General features: G+C 41.7%; 1 protein-coding gene across 1 annotated transcript in view; it reads right to left on the bottom strand.

Moving 5' to 3' along the window:
* DPYD (dihydropyrimidine dehydrogenase) overlaps window positions 1–17067 on the bottom strand; it is a 582181-nt gene that overhangs the window by 184745 nt on the left and 380369 nt on the right. Inside the window, exon 15 of the mRNA XM_018567128.1 lies at window positions 15247–15366. Within this exon, the coding sequence (XP_018422630.1) occupies window positions 15247–15366 (120 nt within the window). The remainder of the gene's footprint in view (window positions 1–15246; window positions 15367–17067) is intronic.

The raw sequence follows: 17067 nt of genomic DNA on the forward strand, positions 1-17067 counted from the left end.
GGGGGGGGGGCAGCTGATCACAGTCTGACTAAATTTCCTGTGTAGAAAATGTAGAATTTTTAGGCTTCAGGCATGTAACACTGATGAGCTACGATTGCATTTACCTGTTATGGACCACAACTGTGGAAGAGAGATTCAGCTGTATTGACACACTTAAGTACCCTGGGATTTCAAGAGTTCATCCAAACCAATTGATATAGGGTTTCAGTGACTGTGGTGTATTAAACATAACACATAACAACTCTAGATGAGATGTGCAATGCTGATCTCTGCATTAACTTCATACAGATTAAATAACTCAGATTAGGGAAGTAGCAGCCTGTGGTTGCATAAGGTTAGTATTACTTCATACAGCCTTATAATGCGGATATAAGTAGATTGTGTGTAAAGACCAGAACAAATGTATTTCAACATACAAGCCCCTCAGTCTTTTAAGAATGCCTTGATTATGAATAGAGAAGGAGAGATACCTCAAACCTCCTGTGGGGAACCCCCTAGCCAATGATACATGTGAACATGCATAACGTGATGTAACAGCATGCAGATGCAATCCAGTATAAGTGTAACTTGCGGTTACCAGCGGAGGATGAGAGCAGCAATCAAAAGCATTGCCAGCTTATCCACAAGAACAACAATCCAGGAGGAGAGGGATTGAGGCTCACAGACAGCAGTATGGACTGAGTAGCCCCTAATTCACAGAGGTGAGTCCAGAGTGTCAAGGAGCACCATAATGTGAGAGTCCAGCTGGTGAAGGGTTAATTCCTGAGCAGGGTCAATCCTGAATGGCAAGGGTTCCGGTGCTGGCACTTGGCTTAGAGAGTCAGGATAAAGAGCGGTGTGGCAGCGGGAAGGGGGTTTGCTCAGCGTCCACAACAAGGTCAAGACGCTGAGGAATTCAAACCCCACGGTTTGATGACAGTCGGCGGAGGGAAGAGCAGCGTGACGCCGCAGGAGTATACACTGAGTGGCCAGATTATTATGACCACCTGACGTTTGTAGGCAAATTAGCTATAATTAGCTATCATTTCGCGTTGAAGTTGCAAGAGGGCCAGACCATTATAAATAGGGAAGCAGGTTGTTTACCACGACAGTAGAAGTGATTTTTTCTGAACGTATGGGTAAACAACGCAATTTAACAGCCTTTGAACGTGGGATGATTGTTGTCGCAAGCCATGGAGCAAGTATCACCAAAACAAAAGAATTCGTTATCTGGGTCTGAACGTGCGAATTTGTGGCCATCAGCGAATAGTCAATGTTAGGGCAGAACGGAGAGTGGCAAGACTGGTACAAGACAACAGAAGGGCAACAGTGCAGTGTCCCAACAAAGTAATCTCGTGGAGTGTACATCATCACTGCACCTCTTCATTACCACAATAAATGTCAATCACTTACAAAGGTGGAAATGGACTTTAAGGCTCTCAGCTCATGGAAAGAAATTTGCCTAAGCTTGCCTGAATCATTATTTTTCTGAGATTTACTTTTTATTTCCAGTTGAACCAGAGGCAATGGGTGTGGTGTGAGCTCAGTAAAAAAAAAAAAAAACCTTGTTTTTAAACAGAATTGTAGAAAACAATTAGCCCATGCAGTTGCAAAACCTGGGAAATGTATATCTGGTGCACGTTTGTAGGCAAATTAGCTATAATTAGCTATCATTTCGCGTTGAAGTTGCAAGAGGGCCAGACCATTATAAATAGGGAAGCAGGTTGTTTACCACGACAGTAGAAGTGATTTTTTCTGAACGTATGGGTAAACAACGCAATTTAACAGCCTTTGAACGTGGGATGATTGTTGTCGCAAGCCATGGAGCAAGTATCACCAAAACAAAAGAATTCGTTATCTGGGTCTGAACGTGCGAATTTGTGGCCATCAGCGAATAGTCAATGTTAGGGCAGAACGGAGAGTGGCAAGACTGGTCCAAGACAACAGAAGGGCAACAGTGCAGTGGCCCAACAAAGTAATCTCGTGGAGTGTACATCATCACTGCACCTCTTCATTACCACAATAAATGTCAATCACTTACAAAGGTGGAAATGGACTTTAAGGCTCTCAGCTCATGGAAAGAAATTTGCCTAAGCTTGCCTGAATCATTATTTTTCTGAGATTTACTTTTTATTTCCAGTTGAACCAGAGGCAATGGGTGTGGTGTGAGCTCAGTAAAAAAAAAAAAAAACCTTGTTTTTAAACAGAATTGTAGAAAACAATTAGCCCATGCAGTTGCAAAACCTGGGAAATGTATATCTGGTGCCACTGCATTTAGTACATTAGCATTGCACTGAATAAACCAATATAGAAATGTTGGTACATAAACATACCTATAGTATTTGCACTAGTTTTTTAACCATTCACTGGGATGAAATTTGACTTGCGTAACCCTAATTATTGCCTAACATACATTTGCTCCCAAGTAAAAGCGCTAAATAATTTGGTATGTTTGCTGTTATGATTATTTTTATCCTGCACCACGTGCACAGCATACAGCTTCAACTATCAGAAAGATTTTACATCTTTTACACGTAGATTAAAGAATTACTTGAAAGAAAATATGAAACCACAGGCCTTGGAGCTTTTTCTTGGAGGTATTTGAAGTCTCAATGTAACATCTTTTGGTAAACTAAAATTAGAAATTCAGTGTTCATTGCCTTTGTGCATTTTACACTATCCGATCCCTCATGTATTTTTTGTCTCTCTTATTTTAAGCTTTAAAAAGTCATATTTAAAACAAGCAAAACTCAGAAGGTTATGAGATCCCAGCACACATATCGTAACATCCTCAGGACACCTGGTAAAGTGTCATCCGTCGATTTAAAGGAGGACTCCAGTCAAGATAAAAACTGTCTAAGTGCCTGTGCTGAGTTAGTAATTGGTTCCCAGCATGAAGACAGTCTGTGATGACGTAGGCTGAGGCTCCTGCTGGATTAAAATAAATTCTAACAGCTAGTTGGAGACCAATGATACCGATTACTGAATCTTATGTTTTACTAGGAATTCTGCATTCAATTGATACATGTCAGATGAGAAAACATTTGTATCCGAATTTTGGTTCCCAGTGCCAAAGACTTACACACTCCTTAACCACTTCCTGTCCGCCGAACGTTTCGAAACGGTCAGACAGGAGCCTTCTGGATGTGGGTGGGCGTCTTTATACATCCTTCTTGCCCCTGCCCACTTGCGCACGCCCCCTGGCGTGCAAGAGCGGGAGACTGCCAGAATTTTAAACAGCCAGCGATGGCCATTTACATACAAGCGGTCCGGCATCTGTAAAAACGCCTGATCGCTTGTATGCTGTATGTCTGTGCGCCCCTCCTTACCTCTCCTCATTGTTGGCGTCCCCGTCGCCGCTGTCCCCGCGATCCCAGGTGTCTGATCCGGGATGGGCGATGTGGCTCCGCACTGAGAACGGGGGGAAATCAGTACACCATCTGCCTCCGCTCTCCTCCCCAATCTCTGAATGCAGGAAGTGATGTTTACTACATCACTTCCGCATTCCTCTGTCACTCTCTGGTACAGAAACCGGAGAGAAGCTGATGAAGCAGATCTGTGCTTCATCAGCTTCTCTGGGGGTTTATAGGTGACCTTAGGGGTCTTAGAGACCTCTGATGTCTCCATAAAGGGGACCTGTTACTGTAATTTTATATTACTTAGGGGGATTATTATCCCCCAATGTGATAACAATACAATTAAGTGTAAAAATAAGTTTAAAAAAAAAAATTGTTCACAAAATAAATAAAATTTACACACACAAAAAAACTCCACCCCCACATAGATGCACAAACATGCGTTAGGTGTTCCTACATGCAAAAATACGATTGCGCCGATTACGCAGCACTTGTTACATATCACTGCAAACGTCGCAGTGAGAACAATAATTCTAGGGCCATCAATCACTAATAGCACTAAACTGATGAGCGGTAAAATCTTTAAAAGCATCGCCTGTGGCCAATTTTGGGTATGTTAGATTTTTTGTGATTTCGCGGGCGCGCGCAATTCTAAGGCTTCACATGTTTGGTGTCTATTTACCCGACGTGACCCCATCTTTTAAATTTTACAAAAAAATTGGGTAATAATAAAAGTTTCCTAACATAATAAAGGGAAAAACTGTTTTTTTTTATTTCCGGGTACTTTTTGGTCATATAGTAAAAAATAAAAACCCCAGTGGTGATTAAATACCACCAAAAGAAAGCTCTATCTACCCCCCCAAAAATGGTATAACATTCATTTCCGTACAGCATTGCATGACGGAATAAATGTCAGTCAAAGTACCACAGCGCTAAATACTGAAAAATGGCCTGGACAGGAAGGGGAGTGTAAACACTGCGGTCAGCAAGTGGTTAAACACATGTAAAAGACTATAGTCCCCCTTTTATTATTCCTGACATACTGTAGATGTATATTAAAGCAGTTATTGCTTGAAAATACAATACCATGCAGCCCCTTCAACCCTTGAATAATAACACTTACTGTAAGCAATAAATAAATGCAACATCACAAGAAAAAATAATACTTCTCTTACATGCCAACTTCTGGCGCACTCTCCTGCATAAGGGTTATAACACTGGGCCTTCTTGCGGGGTCCTGAGTGCCACATACAGTGAGGATTGTAGACCTTCTGGGCAGTATGCCCATTTGATGGAGGAATGAGTTCTAAGATGGGCCGAGGCACAGAGTTTAAGCAGCTGCCTGGTATTCACCAGTACACCCTTGGACACAACAGTGCAGATGGCATCTAAGCAGGAAAGAACCAGTGCATAGTACAAAATTGATACAAAATCTCAGAAATGAGGACAGGCTGAAGGTCAGTGCAGGCAGTGAGCAAGCAAAGTCAGGTACAAAGTCAAGGTTAATAACGGAAGAGACAGGAACTCTAGAACACAGGGGCTATGAAACACTGGGTGACACAGGGGCCACCAGAGACACAGAGTACAGGGGTCACTGGAGAGAGTAGGGTCACAGAAGTGTACAGGGTGACAGAGTCGTTGGGGACACAGGAGAGCAGGGGATGCTGGAGGACCAGGAACTCAGACACACTAGATTCCAGGAACTCAGACACACTGAAATCCAGGAACTCAGGAGCAAAATCCAGCATCACCAAAGTGATGGCCAGAGGAGTCGACAATGCCCACTGGAGATCAAGTCTAAGCCAGGTCCCTTTAATATCAGGACCCACATTAGCCCCCAGGAACCTCTCAAATCCTTGCCTATTGCCATTGTTTGGAAATACTAGAGCATGGGTTCCTTGCAAAAAATTTGAATAAAGTTAGGTAAGTCCTACAAGAAAGGCCCCCCTGCTTTTGAAAAACTAAAATGTTCTTTAATTCCTTTGAGGAGTTTATTAATGGAAAGTAATAAGCTGTGTATTGATAAAGCTATTCTGATGCATGTGATGTTATTTTTTTCATGCACATTGCATTTGCTGACATCCCACTGTCGGTATGGTGGGTGCTGGTGGCTTGTAAAAATAAAAACAGTAAAAGGAAAAAAAAAAAAGGTTCCGCCGTATATTCCAAGAACAGCTATTAAGGGCATTCAGGTATTTAAATTGCAATCACTTTCATCATAACCATGATAATAATTGCTTTATTTAGGCTTCATTACCTGAAAATACACTGTATATTCAGTATGGTAGCTAGAGCAGTTTACCAGATAATAAAATAAATTGATTTTTTTTTATAATGATATCCACTTAGTAATGTCAGTACCTTGACATCACTACTTACCAGAGCCTGTTACCATGGCAGCACTGAGTACAAGGCCACCAGTAAAAGTTATAACACATATGGCGGCTGTTCATGCAAAATGACAGTTTCACAGTAACATACATAAAAAATATTAAAGACCCACTTTGAGAGAAAATTATTTTTTAGTGCAGTCATCAAAAGCGTATTTCACCTATTAGCGACTGCCAGAAACGTGTTTATTGTGCAGATGTGAAAATCAATAACCTCTAGGGAGCAATGTCATAGTAATCTACTATCATTGAGGCAAGTGAACCTGTCAAATATACACAATGGTGGTAGACATTCTGAGAACTAAAGCACTGGCAATACATGGGATAACAGTAGGTTTGACCCTGACTGATATTTTACAATGGTGGCTAGTAAAAGAGGATATAGATAAGAATGCAATCCATTGCACAGCAAATATAAGTGTGTATTTTTCCCCAGAAACTTGGATACATAAACCATTATTTTTATTCAGATTCGGACATCAAATCATAACTAGACAGTGGTGGAGTGCCAGGGCCCGGTTGCAGCTGCGACCCTGGTAGTTCTGCCACTGACTTCAAGCTGTGGAGGGACTACAAATCTCAAAAATACATTATATAGCAATGCAGAATACCACCAGCTATAGAGGAGTACAAATCTCAGCATTATACAGAAATGCAGAATACCACCAGCTATAGAGGAGTATAAATCTCAGTAATACATCATACAGCAATACGGAATAATACCATCAGCTATAGAAGACTACAAATCTCAGCAATACATTATTGCTCCGGGGTTCTAGCCTGATGTCTCTGGGTAGAGGGTCTCTGGAGGGGGAGATATATGGAGGGCCTCATGAGAGGGACATGTGCAGCGGTTTACAGAAGGGGGAGATGTGCGGGTTGGTGGAGCGCTGTAAACAGAGGCACTGCATGTTTCCAAAGAAGGCTGCCGTGAGGACCCCAGCAAGCATGGGACATAAGACAGCCACCTAATTTGCATAAATTAAAGTGTCGGTATAGGGTTTGGCTCTTAGAGGCATTCACTGCAAACAAGCAATTTATGTAGCGACTTATGTAGAGACTTCTGCAATTTCCAAATGGTAGATTGGCCATCACTTCTTGAGCAAACTACTCCAGCTGGCTCTCCAGACTGCATGTTTCAGCTTTTGACGTAGATATTCAATAGGCAGGGGCTGCTATTTTAAAAACATTGTGGAAAACTAATTCTGTAACACAACAATACATATGTGGGTGGAGCGTGTGGGTGGGGCTTGCAATAGGCGGAGCAGAAGGGGGCTCCATGTGTTGTCAGTCTGCCCCTGTCAATAGGTTTCAGATTAGGGCCCATAGAAGAAGACTAAAAACAGCCCAATGTTTTGTTATTAGATATTTTTTTAGTGCTCTAACTTGTATGTTTTATGTCATTATTTAGTTGAAGAACCCTTGACCTGTGGCTGAAACAGAGCCTGCAGACACGGGGCCGTACATTTTGCTCCATAATTCCCTAATAGTCTTGAGATGTCATTGTGCCCTGCAGAGATTGAAAGCACTAATTACAGAAAACAGTTAGTTTAAAATATCGCTATAATCCAATAATTTATAATATTTTCTAGGGGTACTAAGAAATCTGTCTTTCAGGAGGAATGAAGCATTGTTGCAATAAACTGTATGTATAAACAAATTTGTCCACATCTGTACACTCTGGAAGATGGAGTGCAGCTACAGTTTTTGCATGGCTTGGTCCTAGAGTTGACTCGAACCCCTGGCAGCCTACAATAGCATCCAACAGTCTCAAGCAAGCACAGACTTAGCCTAGAGCCATGTTCACAAGTATGCTTTGAAACCTGGCATGGGGCTGTTATTAAGGCAGAAGTGTGTCCTTTTTAAAACAAATTGCGGACGGGCAGGGTTTTTGTATATCACAAAAGACTATGCATGAGCAGCTCAGTGCCCAGACTTGAAATGCTGAGATGAAGTAACTACCATCTGCATGCCGGCCAGTTAAGCGGCATAGACCCAGAAGAAGATCATGAAATAATGGCAGCACTGGCAACAGCAACAGAGAGGAGAGTGGACAGTGCAGCAGTGGAGGGGTTCATTTTCAGGGGAAATCAGCCATAATGTGCTAATATGTTGTGCATACTAGCACATTATGGCAAGCACCTCTACAGCACTTACAAAAAGAAACAAAAAACCTTTACTTCTGCTTTAAAAACCTCAGTCCCATAGATATTGAAAGGAGCCAATCACAGTTGCTTATGATGATCTCTCTAACTGGCCAGAGAGGTTATGTGACAGAGCAGAGTGCTGATGACAAATGTTTTCTCCCAACATCTATCTTCCTTTGCTTTTTCTAACAGAAGCCAGAGTATAAGATTTTATTTATTTATTTGTATGAACTACTTTTTGTAAGGGCTAGGATTAATATTAGTTAATATTTATTAGAACTACAGTTATAGATTAAAGCTACGATTACATTTAGGGCGATCGTTTAATAAAAAGTGAACAGTACATATTTACTAAGAACAAATAGGCAACTATGTTGAGAGTTGTATCTGTATTTGTAATCAGCACTCTGCTCTGTCACATAACCTCTCTGGCCAGTTAGAGAGATCATCATAAGCAACTGTGATTGGCTCCTTTCAATATAATTGTTTGTAACTTTTTTTTAAAAGAAATGGAAGGAAATTGTGTATTTTTTTCGCATTTTCAGTTTTTGTCATGAATAATTAACATAAACTAAAAGGTTTTTAAGTATGCTTGCAAAGGAAAAGCAAATCGGTCCCCAGAATAACTGCATAATTTTACGTAAATACACAAAGCAGTTAAAACGATATTAGTACTTGAATCTACAAACTGTAAATGGCAAATTTTGCTGTGATCACAAAGGCATGAAACAGCTCTGGCCCTAAAGAGGCCAAAAACAGATCTCAAAGCTCTCCAAAATAGTGCATTTTTGTACACTCAAATCACACAAGAAAATATATCACAACAAAGAGGCAGCCAGAAGAGAGAGCAAGGAGAGACAGCCAGGAGAGAGAGTGCAGACAGCCAGAAGAGAGAGTGCGGACAGCCAGAAGAGAGAGGACAGCCAGGAGAGAGATCAAGGAGAGGCAGCCAGGGTAGAAAAATGGAAGACTACCAGAAAAGAGAGAGTGAGGAGATACAGCCAAGAGAGAGAGAGTGAGGAGACACAGCCAGGGGAGAGAGGAGATACAGCAAGGGGAGAGAGTGAGGAGAGACAGCCAGGAGAGAGAGTGAGGGAGGACAGACAGGAGAGAGAGAGAGGAGAGACAGCCAGGAGAGAGAGTGAGGAGAGACAGCCAGGAGAGAGAGTGAGGAGAGACAGCCAGGAGAGAGAGTGAGGAGAGACAACCATGAGAGAGAGTGAGGAGAGACAGCCAGGAGAGAGAGCCAGGGGAGAAAGAGGGAAGACAGCCAGGAGAGAGAGTGGGGAGAGACAGCCAGGAGAGAGAGTGGGGAGAGACAGCCAGGAGAGAGAGTGAGGAGGAACATCCAGGGGAGAGAGCAAGGGGAGACATTCAGGGGAGAGTGATGAGAGACAGCCAGGTGAGAGAGTGAGGATAGACAGCCAGGAGAGACAACCAGCAGGATGATCAATGAGCCACAGCCAGGAGAGGGAGTGCAAAGAGAGACAGCCAGGGATGAGAGCAAAGAGAGACAGCCAGTGAAGAGAGCAAGGAGAGACAGCCAGGGAAGAGAGCAAGGAGAGACAGCCAGGGAAGAGAGCAAGGAGAGACAGCCAGTGAAGAGAGCAAGGAGAGACAGCCAGGGAAGAGAGCAAGGAGAGACAGCCCGGGACGAGAGTGAGGAGAAACAGCCAAGAGAGAGTGTGGGGTGAGACAGCCAGGGGAGAGCATGAGAAGAGACAGCCAGGAGTGACAGCCAGCAGGATGAGCGAGGAGAGAAATCCAGGTTAGAGCGACAGCCAGGAGAGTGCGCTCTTGAAGACTTATTTGCACCCTGTGTTTCAGACACCTCCTTGCTCCCAGAGTTCCAGCATCCCTCTGTGTCCCATGCTCTCTCTGTTCACTCAAGTTAGAACACCAGGACCTCATGGTTGCCCCTGTCTGTCTGACATTGTAACATCTTGTGTCCGAATTTCAGCTTATCTGAAACCTGGACACAGCACATACAGGACTCAGAACCAAGACTGCCCAGGTGAAACCCGGACAGATGGCAACCCTAACTGTCACCCGTTCAAGTTAATGATCAGCTGACAGTGGCTGCATTTGAAAACGTCAGAACACTAGCTCGCATATGATAACACGGGCTTAGGAAAAGATCACTACGTCTAGATGCATCGATAGTGCGTCCAGGGATGCATCTTTCTAACTGCATGTAATCTCAACGCATCCATGGCCCTGTGTACAAGTGTCTTCTAATACTGCTTCCCACTTCTCTGTGATACCATAGCATCAGAAATATTCAGTCTTGTGACTGTTCAGGCGTGTTAGGGGCTGCAACCTTCCCACGCAGGGAGCTCTGGTGAATACCTGACATTCCTTAGAATCTGAACCTCTATCACACCCACGTGTGATAAAGGCATAGAGAGATGCGTCCGGCAGGATAGATGCATTCAGCAGCAATCATTGATCTCAAACTGCATGTAATTGTACCATGTACAATTACATGTGGTCCATTGCTGACAGATGCGGCTGCTCTCACGCTGTCATACTTGATTAGACATCTGAACTGGATCTTTTGGGATTCCTGCTGCAGGAATCCATAGGTTCTTGCCGCAGGAGTCCCAAAATGCCCATGTGCATGTAGCCCAACAGTCTTTTTTAGAATTACCTTTTTGTGTGTCAGCAACTACTATAGTTGCTGTTTAACTCCTGGTACACCCCTCCATCCTTAAAGTTTTTATTTTTATTTTTTTAACTTTATTTTAAAACTGGTTCGCGTTTTGTGTTTTAGGGTTTATTTTTTGGGAAGAAGGAAGGTTTAATTTATTTTCTTTCATCAAAGGTCCACACCTATCAGGGAACCAGAGGTGTCACCTCTCACCAAAGTTGCCAGATATGGCATAGGGCAAAGGGTCTCCTTCTTACTGGCAGAACTCCTGGCGCCAGGGCCGCGGGTGCGCATGCGTGCAATGCACGGCTGATTCGCGCACATGATGGACAGACTGCGTGCACATGGGGGCGTGTTAGTGCTGTCAGGTGTGGGCCTTGTCAGAGCCCTGTTACCGATTAATTGAAGCTTACCCCTCATTATTTTATGCTTCCCCTCTTTTAATGTATCTTCATCTTTTTCTGTATATATATATACAAAGCTTGTCTTTTATATATTTTGTTAGTCCAATAAAAAGGTATCATTGCACACTGACATATTTTTGTTCATTTGTATTTTTTTAGGCTTGTAGTTGTTGTCTTATATGACTTGCTTGGTGCTGCTGTGGACTGAATTGGTAATGATCATAGCAGCTTCTGAGTGTTTAATTAATTAATTAATCCTCCTGCGACTGTGGGGTGGGTATAGGATATAAATAGAGTGAAGTTTGAACCTCAGTACGTCTGCCTTTCCCTGGACAAAGTCTGTATGACTCCTCTCCTAAGAATCGGTCGACCGTTTTTTTTGCTTGTTTTTTATCCCTTATTAAACTTGATGTGATGTACTTCACTATTGGGTTTTTTTTCTTTTGGGTACGGTGATGGTCCTGTGTGGCATCTTGGAGGAATAGCCTTTCCGTCTATCTGAGGATCGCTCATCATCTTCTTGTGTGCGCTGCCTGACATTCTGATTTATATAAATCATTGAGTTAGGTGAGAAAAAAAATTAAATTGATTAAAAAATTTTTTTTAAATAAAAATGTAAAAAAAATAATATTAAATATTTAAATAAAAAAATAAAAAGGTGATTAAAAAGTAAAAAATAAGAAAATAATTATAAACAATAATACGATAAAAATTATAAAAAAGTAAATTATAAAAAAGTAAAAGTAAAAAGATAAATAAAAAATTAAATTGATTAAAAATAATTAAACACATAAAAATTTACAAAAATAAGAAGAAATAATTGAATAAAAAAATAAAAAAGTAATAAAAATAAAGAAACAGTAAAAAAAATTGAAACTAGCCCCGCCCCAAGGCCAGGTTCCACAATACGCCTCCCCAGCCCCTGCTGCCCTGCCATCTGGTTGCCATTCACAATTTATGGGGTTGGCGGCGCACGTGCGGGGGGGCGGGTAGTGTATTGTGGAACCTGGCCTTCGGGCGGCAAGGAGAGTAAATCCGGCCCTGTCTGCGATGAGTGTTACCGTAGTGAAAAACCTGTCATATTCCTGTGTAAAGGGACAATAACATTGCAGGCATTGTGTAAGCTCCTGAGCTGTCACAGCATTTGCTAGGAACAGCACATGTTTCTGTTAAAACACATGGTAGCATCTACGTTTGAAAACAGCCGCGCAGTGAGGGAAGAGTCAGCCTGTATCCAGCATAGAGTAATGGAGAAATCCAAGCTACCTGTTTTCAGACCTCAGGCACTATAGTCATCAGACCCTGTTTTACCCTCCGCCAAGAAACCCTGTCCTCAGAAACCAGTTCTTCCACTTTACAGCAAGTACCTTAATATTGTATTTTCATCTACGGTTCCTGATTTTACAATGATGAAAGGTGGCAGCAATGGGAAAAAAAACTGTTCTTTCTAAGAAGACTGTCCCTCTACCACGTGGGCTAATAAACCGGTATAAAATTGAATTTGAGCTAAGGGATCAGAATCAGATCAGTTATGGGAGGCAGCAAAAAACACTTTACAGAACGAGTTACTCAGCTCTCAGAGTACAATTCAAGAGATGTCTGAAAAACAGGAGACTATGCAAGGTGACATGAAGACATTAAAACAGCGTTTGAAGAAAAATCTGATTATTTTGAAAGTTCGAAACATTGACCCAGTTGCAGGTGAACAAATCCTAGCTTATGCAGAAGAAGCATGTAAGATCAGGGAAGAGACCAAGACTGCCACAGACAATCTCTTGGCCCGTTCGGCATTTGTCTCCCGAGCACTGTTCAAACCAGCCGAAAATCGTATGATTCTCGGCTGGTTTTCTAACATGCTCCTTAGACAAAAGACGTGCGACCGTACAGTAGAAACGGTTGCACGTCTTCGTTCACTCTGTTCGATTCTCGTACGATCGCGGTATTTCCCGCAATTCTCGTACGAGAATCGAGCAGTGTATGGGCACCTTAAGGTCAGCAGATTAAATTTGAGAGCAATCATCACTGGGGTTCATTAACTCCACAGTTAACCCTTTACACACCCACATAATAGCTGCTACCATGTGTTTTTTTATGGACCTGTGTTATTATTCCACATCAAATACTATGCAACTATGGAACAACAAAAGTCATATTTACAGATAACATGCAAAAATACAAATTGCACTCTAACGAGCCTGCTATGCTTTACATATCCTGGAAAACATAGTGGAAAGAAAATGCTGGGCATGTGTTTTCACAAATCAAGCCACTTCTCAGTCTGCTCAAGGGATGATTGGAACTTCTCCAAGTCAGCCTGGAAAGCTTTCTGCTCTTCTAAAAACAAATTTCTGCTCTCTTCAGCCTGCTTCCACTTTGAATTGATAGACTGGACAAGCCTTTTTTGTTCTCTGGTCTTCAAACTAAAAAGCTTGCCTATTAGCCTTGAAAATGGACAGAATTCAGTAGACTTGCTGCTCCTCTTTAGACTTCAAATAAATTTGCTGTTAATTTGGGCTTCATGCACTTCCAACAGGATTCAACAAACCACCGCCACACACACACACACACAAATGAATCAAACATGGGTAAATTAATCCATATCCATTCCCCACAGGGTAAATTATCTCTCTCTTTTTTGTTTTTTGACACTAGGATAAGAAAAAAATGGTAATAGGTGTCACCAGGACATGAAGACACAGGATGTAACAACATCCCATTAAGTGTTCTTGTTGCTATCTGTGTCTCTATTGGAGAGATTTCATATAACTTCCTGTCTCCATGATACCTTCTCATTCAGACAGGAAGTGAGAGAAAATCTCACCAATGTCAAACAAACCACAAAAAAATGCTGACAGCGGTTGTCACCCTTCCTCACTCTACAAAAAAAACATTTTTGTTGATGTCTGCGTTTCTATCAGAGAGCTATTTCCTATCTCTGTGATACCTAGCCATCCTGACAGAAAATTAGGGGAAACCTCCTCAAAGGTTAAATAGACATCAATAGAGACCTGACAGGAATCCTAACACTTACTCAAGCTGCTTTATAGGAATTCCACATATATTTCTAACATCTACACTTTTATTCTGCCATTACTGTTTCATACCTTCTTTTTTACAACCCTGATAGTGATATACCCTGTAGCGAAAAGCAATATATTTTTGTGTAATTTTTGTTTTAGACTTTAAACCTGGTTTATAGACATGTGCATTCTGATTCGGACAAACCTGCAAATCAAAGAAATTCAGTTGATTCAGTGGTTTGTCCAAATCCGAAGTAACAAATTTATTATATGCCCGAATATACAAAAACTATATTCGGCATACAAAAATTTGTTTGCAGAACACGTGGCGGCCATATGGCGGCGGTCCTGTGCACGCCTGCTGCAAACTTGGAGGCGGAGCGCTTGACATCACATGAAGGTAACGTCACACACTAAACGAGCGGTGGCCATATCGGTCGACGGCGCGTTCTGCACAGGTGCGCCGCCAACATATGGGCGCCGCCATCTTGGTGTATACCAAAATGCACTCAAAGATGGCAGCGTGCAAGCGCAGAACACGCCGGCGGTTGACATGGTCGCTGCTCATTCTGCAGTTTCAGTGTGCAGTTTTGGATTCGGAGCCTCGTTGCCTCAGAATCCGAAACAGCAGAAAAACTTGTTTTCTTTGATGAAACAAATGGAAATAATTTTCATTTACATTTGTTTCCTCAGAAAACACATTTTTTTTTGCTGTGCACATGTCTAACAGACACCTGGTGCAAATCTGCATATTTCCCTTCTATATAAACCCTTACCTATGTACAGGTTTCTCAACAACACAATTTAGCTGCCTCTGTTTAGCCTTAAAAAACATGATTTGTTGCCAGGAGTTTAGGACAGCTTTGGGAAACATAGCTAGAGTTTATTAAAGCTAACTCAAAAATGTTCATTGTTTCAAAAGAACATTATTTCCACTGCATCTAGTGAAAAAGAACTGTCTGCTAGAATTCTCTGTTTAGATTTCTAAACTTGGATCTCTAAATTGCAGAATGAAACAGCTGGAAAAAAAACTGTGTCAATGGAAAAGGTCACACGCTGCTTCTGTTCTGGTGACCTTGCTCTGGTATTATACTGTTGGGTTCCACTATTAAGAAAAGGGCAACAGACTCTTCACACTCAATATGTTCCATCTGTCATAATTATTACAAATGCACTGACCAGGACTAAGCTCAGAGAATTGACTCTTACAGTGAACATGCCATCTGAGCTTCTAACACAGACCCCCTGAGGTTTCAAGAGCCTTTCAGGAAGCGTTCAGAACATAAAGGGCAGCACCTACCAGACACACCACCATATGTGGTCCTACTTCCTTTTCCAACTGCAGGCCATGGTGTTCCGTCCGCCTTCAGCCCCATCAGTCCTGAGACTGTATTAGTTGCAGTTACACCATCTGCACCACCTGTAATGCAGACAATTAATTAACTCTTTGTTACTATACATGCAATAGCGTACCTCTTCTATGCTAAATGCATTGTTATGCAACTCTGTGTAACATTATGGAGTTGATTTACTAAAGAGGTAAAGACTGTTCACTTAGCAAATTAATGTTCACTTTGCAAAGTGAATGTCCACTGGGCTTAATGAATAAGATAACTCTGTGTTCAACTTATTCATCCAATAATTTGCAAGCAAAAATACAGTTTTTGATTTGTGTTAAACTGACAGTACTGTATGAAGCAATTACCCCCTAAGGAGCTGCTGAGCATTTCTGGGCCCTTCTAGCTTTGCAGTCAGTGCACTAACTTACTGCTACCCCAAACATTCAACTCAGCAGTGGTGACCAAATGACTGACATTCACTGCGTTAATCTTTCCTTGTAGATTTGAATGCTCAATGTCCAGTGAAGAGAGAATCAAGGATTACAGGATACCCAAAAATAACAATGTGCCTTAAAGTGGAGACTGGTAATCTTCTATTCTGTGCCTATCAAGTATATTTCCACTTTTGCAGCCAAATTGGGTAACACCTATTTTATATTTGTTATATGGTCTCATTCACATAGCATTCTTTTTTAAATTGCACAAGACATGCTTATTCAGAAAGAAAAGGTGTTCTCTGTACTGAGTTTTGCTCTTGCAAGAGGTAGATTAATGTTAACATAATTAACCCTGTCTGCACTGTGCTGCAGGTCTCATTATCAGTTGTAACTAGATTTAAACAATGTTTTTCCTAATAAAGCTTTTAAGATCAAGCATTGTATGTTAATGAAGGGAAACTCAGCTTGTCCATAGTTTTTCTATGGGGACAGACAACATTTTCCATCATTTGGAAATTGAGAGAGAAGCTTTGAAAGGTTTGCTATACAGACACATCTAAAGGGTAAGAAATGTTTAAAAATATATTTATAGGTATACTGTGTGAATTGGAAACACATAACAAGCATATAGTCGGGTTTTCTCTAGCTTTCATAAAGGTACTTTTCTTTAACAGCTACCTTCTGTCTTTGAGGCCCTAGCATAGACCTATTCCCAATATCTGGGACTTGTTTCTGGACCAATTTCCTTCCAGGCAGCAGGCCTTGAAGGCAAAAGGGCCTCTTGGTTAGCTATCTCCTCCCCACACAGTAGGGAATTCCAACACTACATTCTTTCCAAATGAAGCCTGGGAGGTTGAGGACTCTTCTAGAAAAACTCCCCAAAATGTATCTCCTTCCCCAGTCCAAATCACTGCCAATAAACCTCCTAGTGGTTGGCCAGGATGAAATAATGTCATCTTCCTGCCCTATCTGCCAGAGAGCGCTCTCTGGCAACTGGTAGAAATATGTAATGCCATTAGCTCAGGGTAAAGCCAACAAATTAAAAAAACAAACAATAACAAACGCTCTAGCTGCCCAATAAGTTTGGAACAGGGATTTAAACTTATGGCAGGGTCCCTACATGTACAACATATAACATCCTGATTGGCCCACACTGCTGTCCCTCCTTCTCCCAGTCTGAGTGTTATGCACTCAGTGATGATGTCTTCGTGATCGGCAGTGGCGTGAGGGGGGAGGAAGCACATGATCGAAACTGATATCATTCATTGACATGGTTCCAATGCAGCTGTCCATTTAGTCTTAGCAGGTAAAACAGCCCTATATGTATGTGTATATATATATATA

This window comes from Nanorana parkeri, unplaced genomic scaffold (assembly GCF_000935625.1).
Source record: "Nanorana parkeri isolate BGI_ZX_2015 unplaced genomic scaffold, ASM93562v1 scaffold1012, whole genome shotgun sequence".
NCBI classification, from domain to species: domain Eukaryota; kingdom Metazoa; phylum Chordata; class Amphibia; order Anura; family Dicroglossidae; genus Nanorana; species Nanorana parkeri.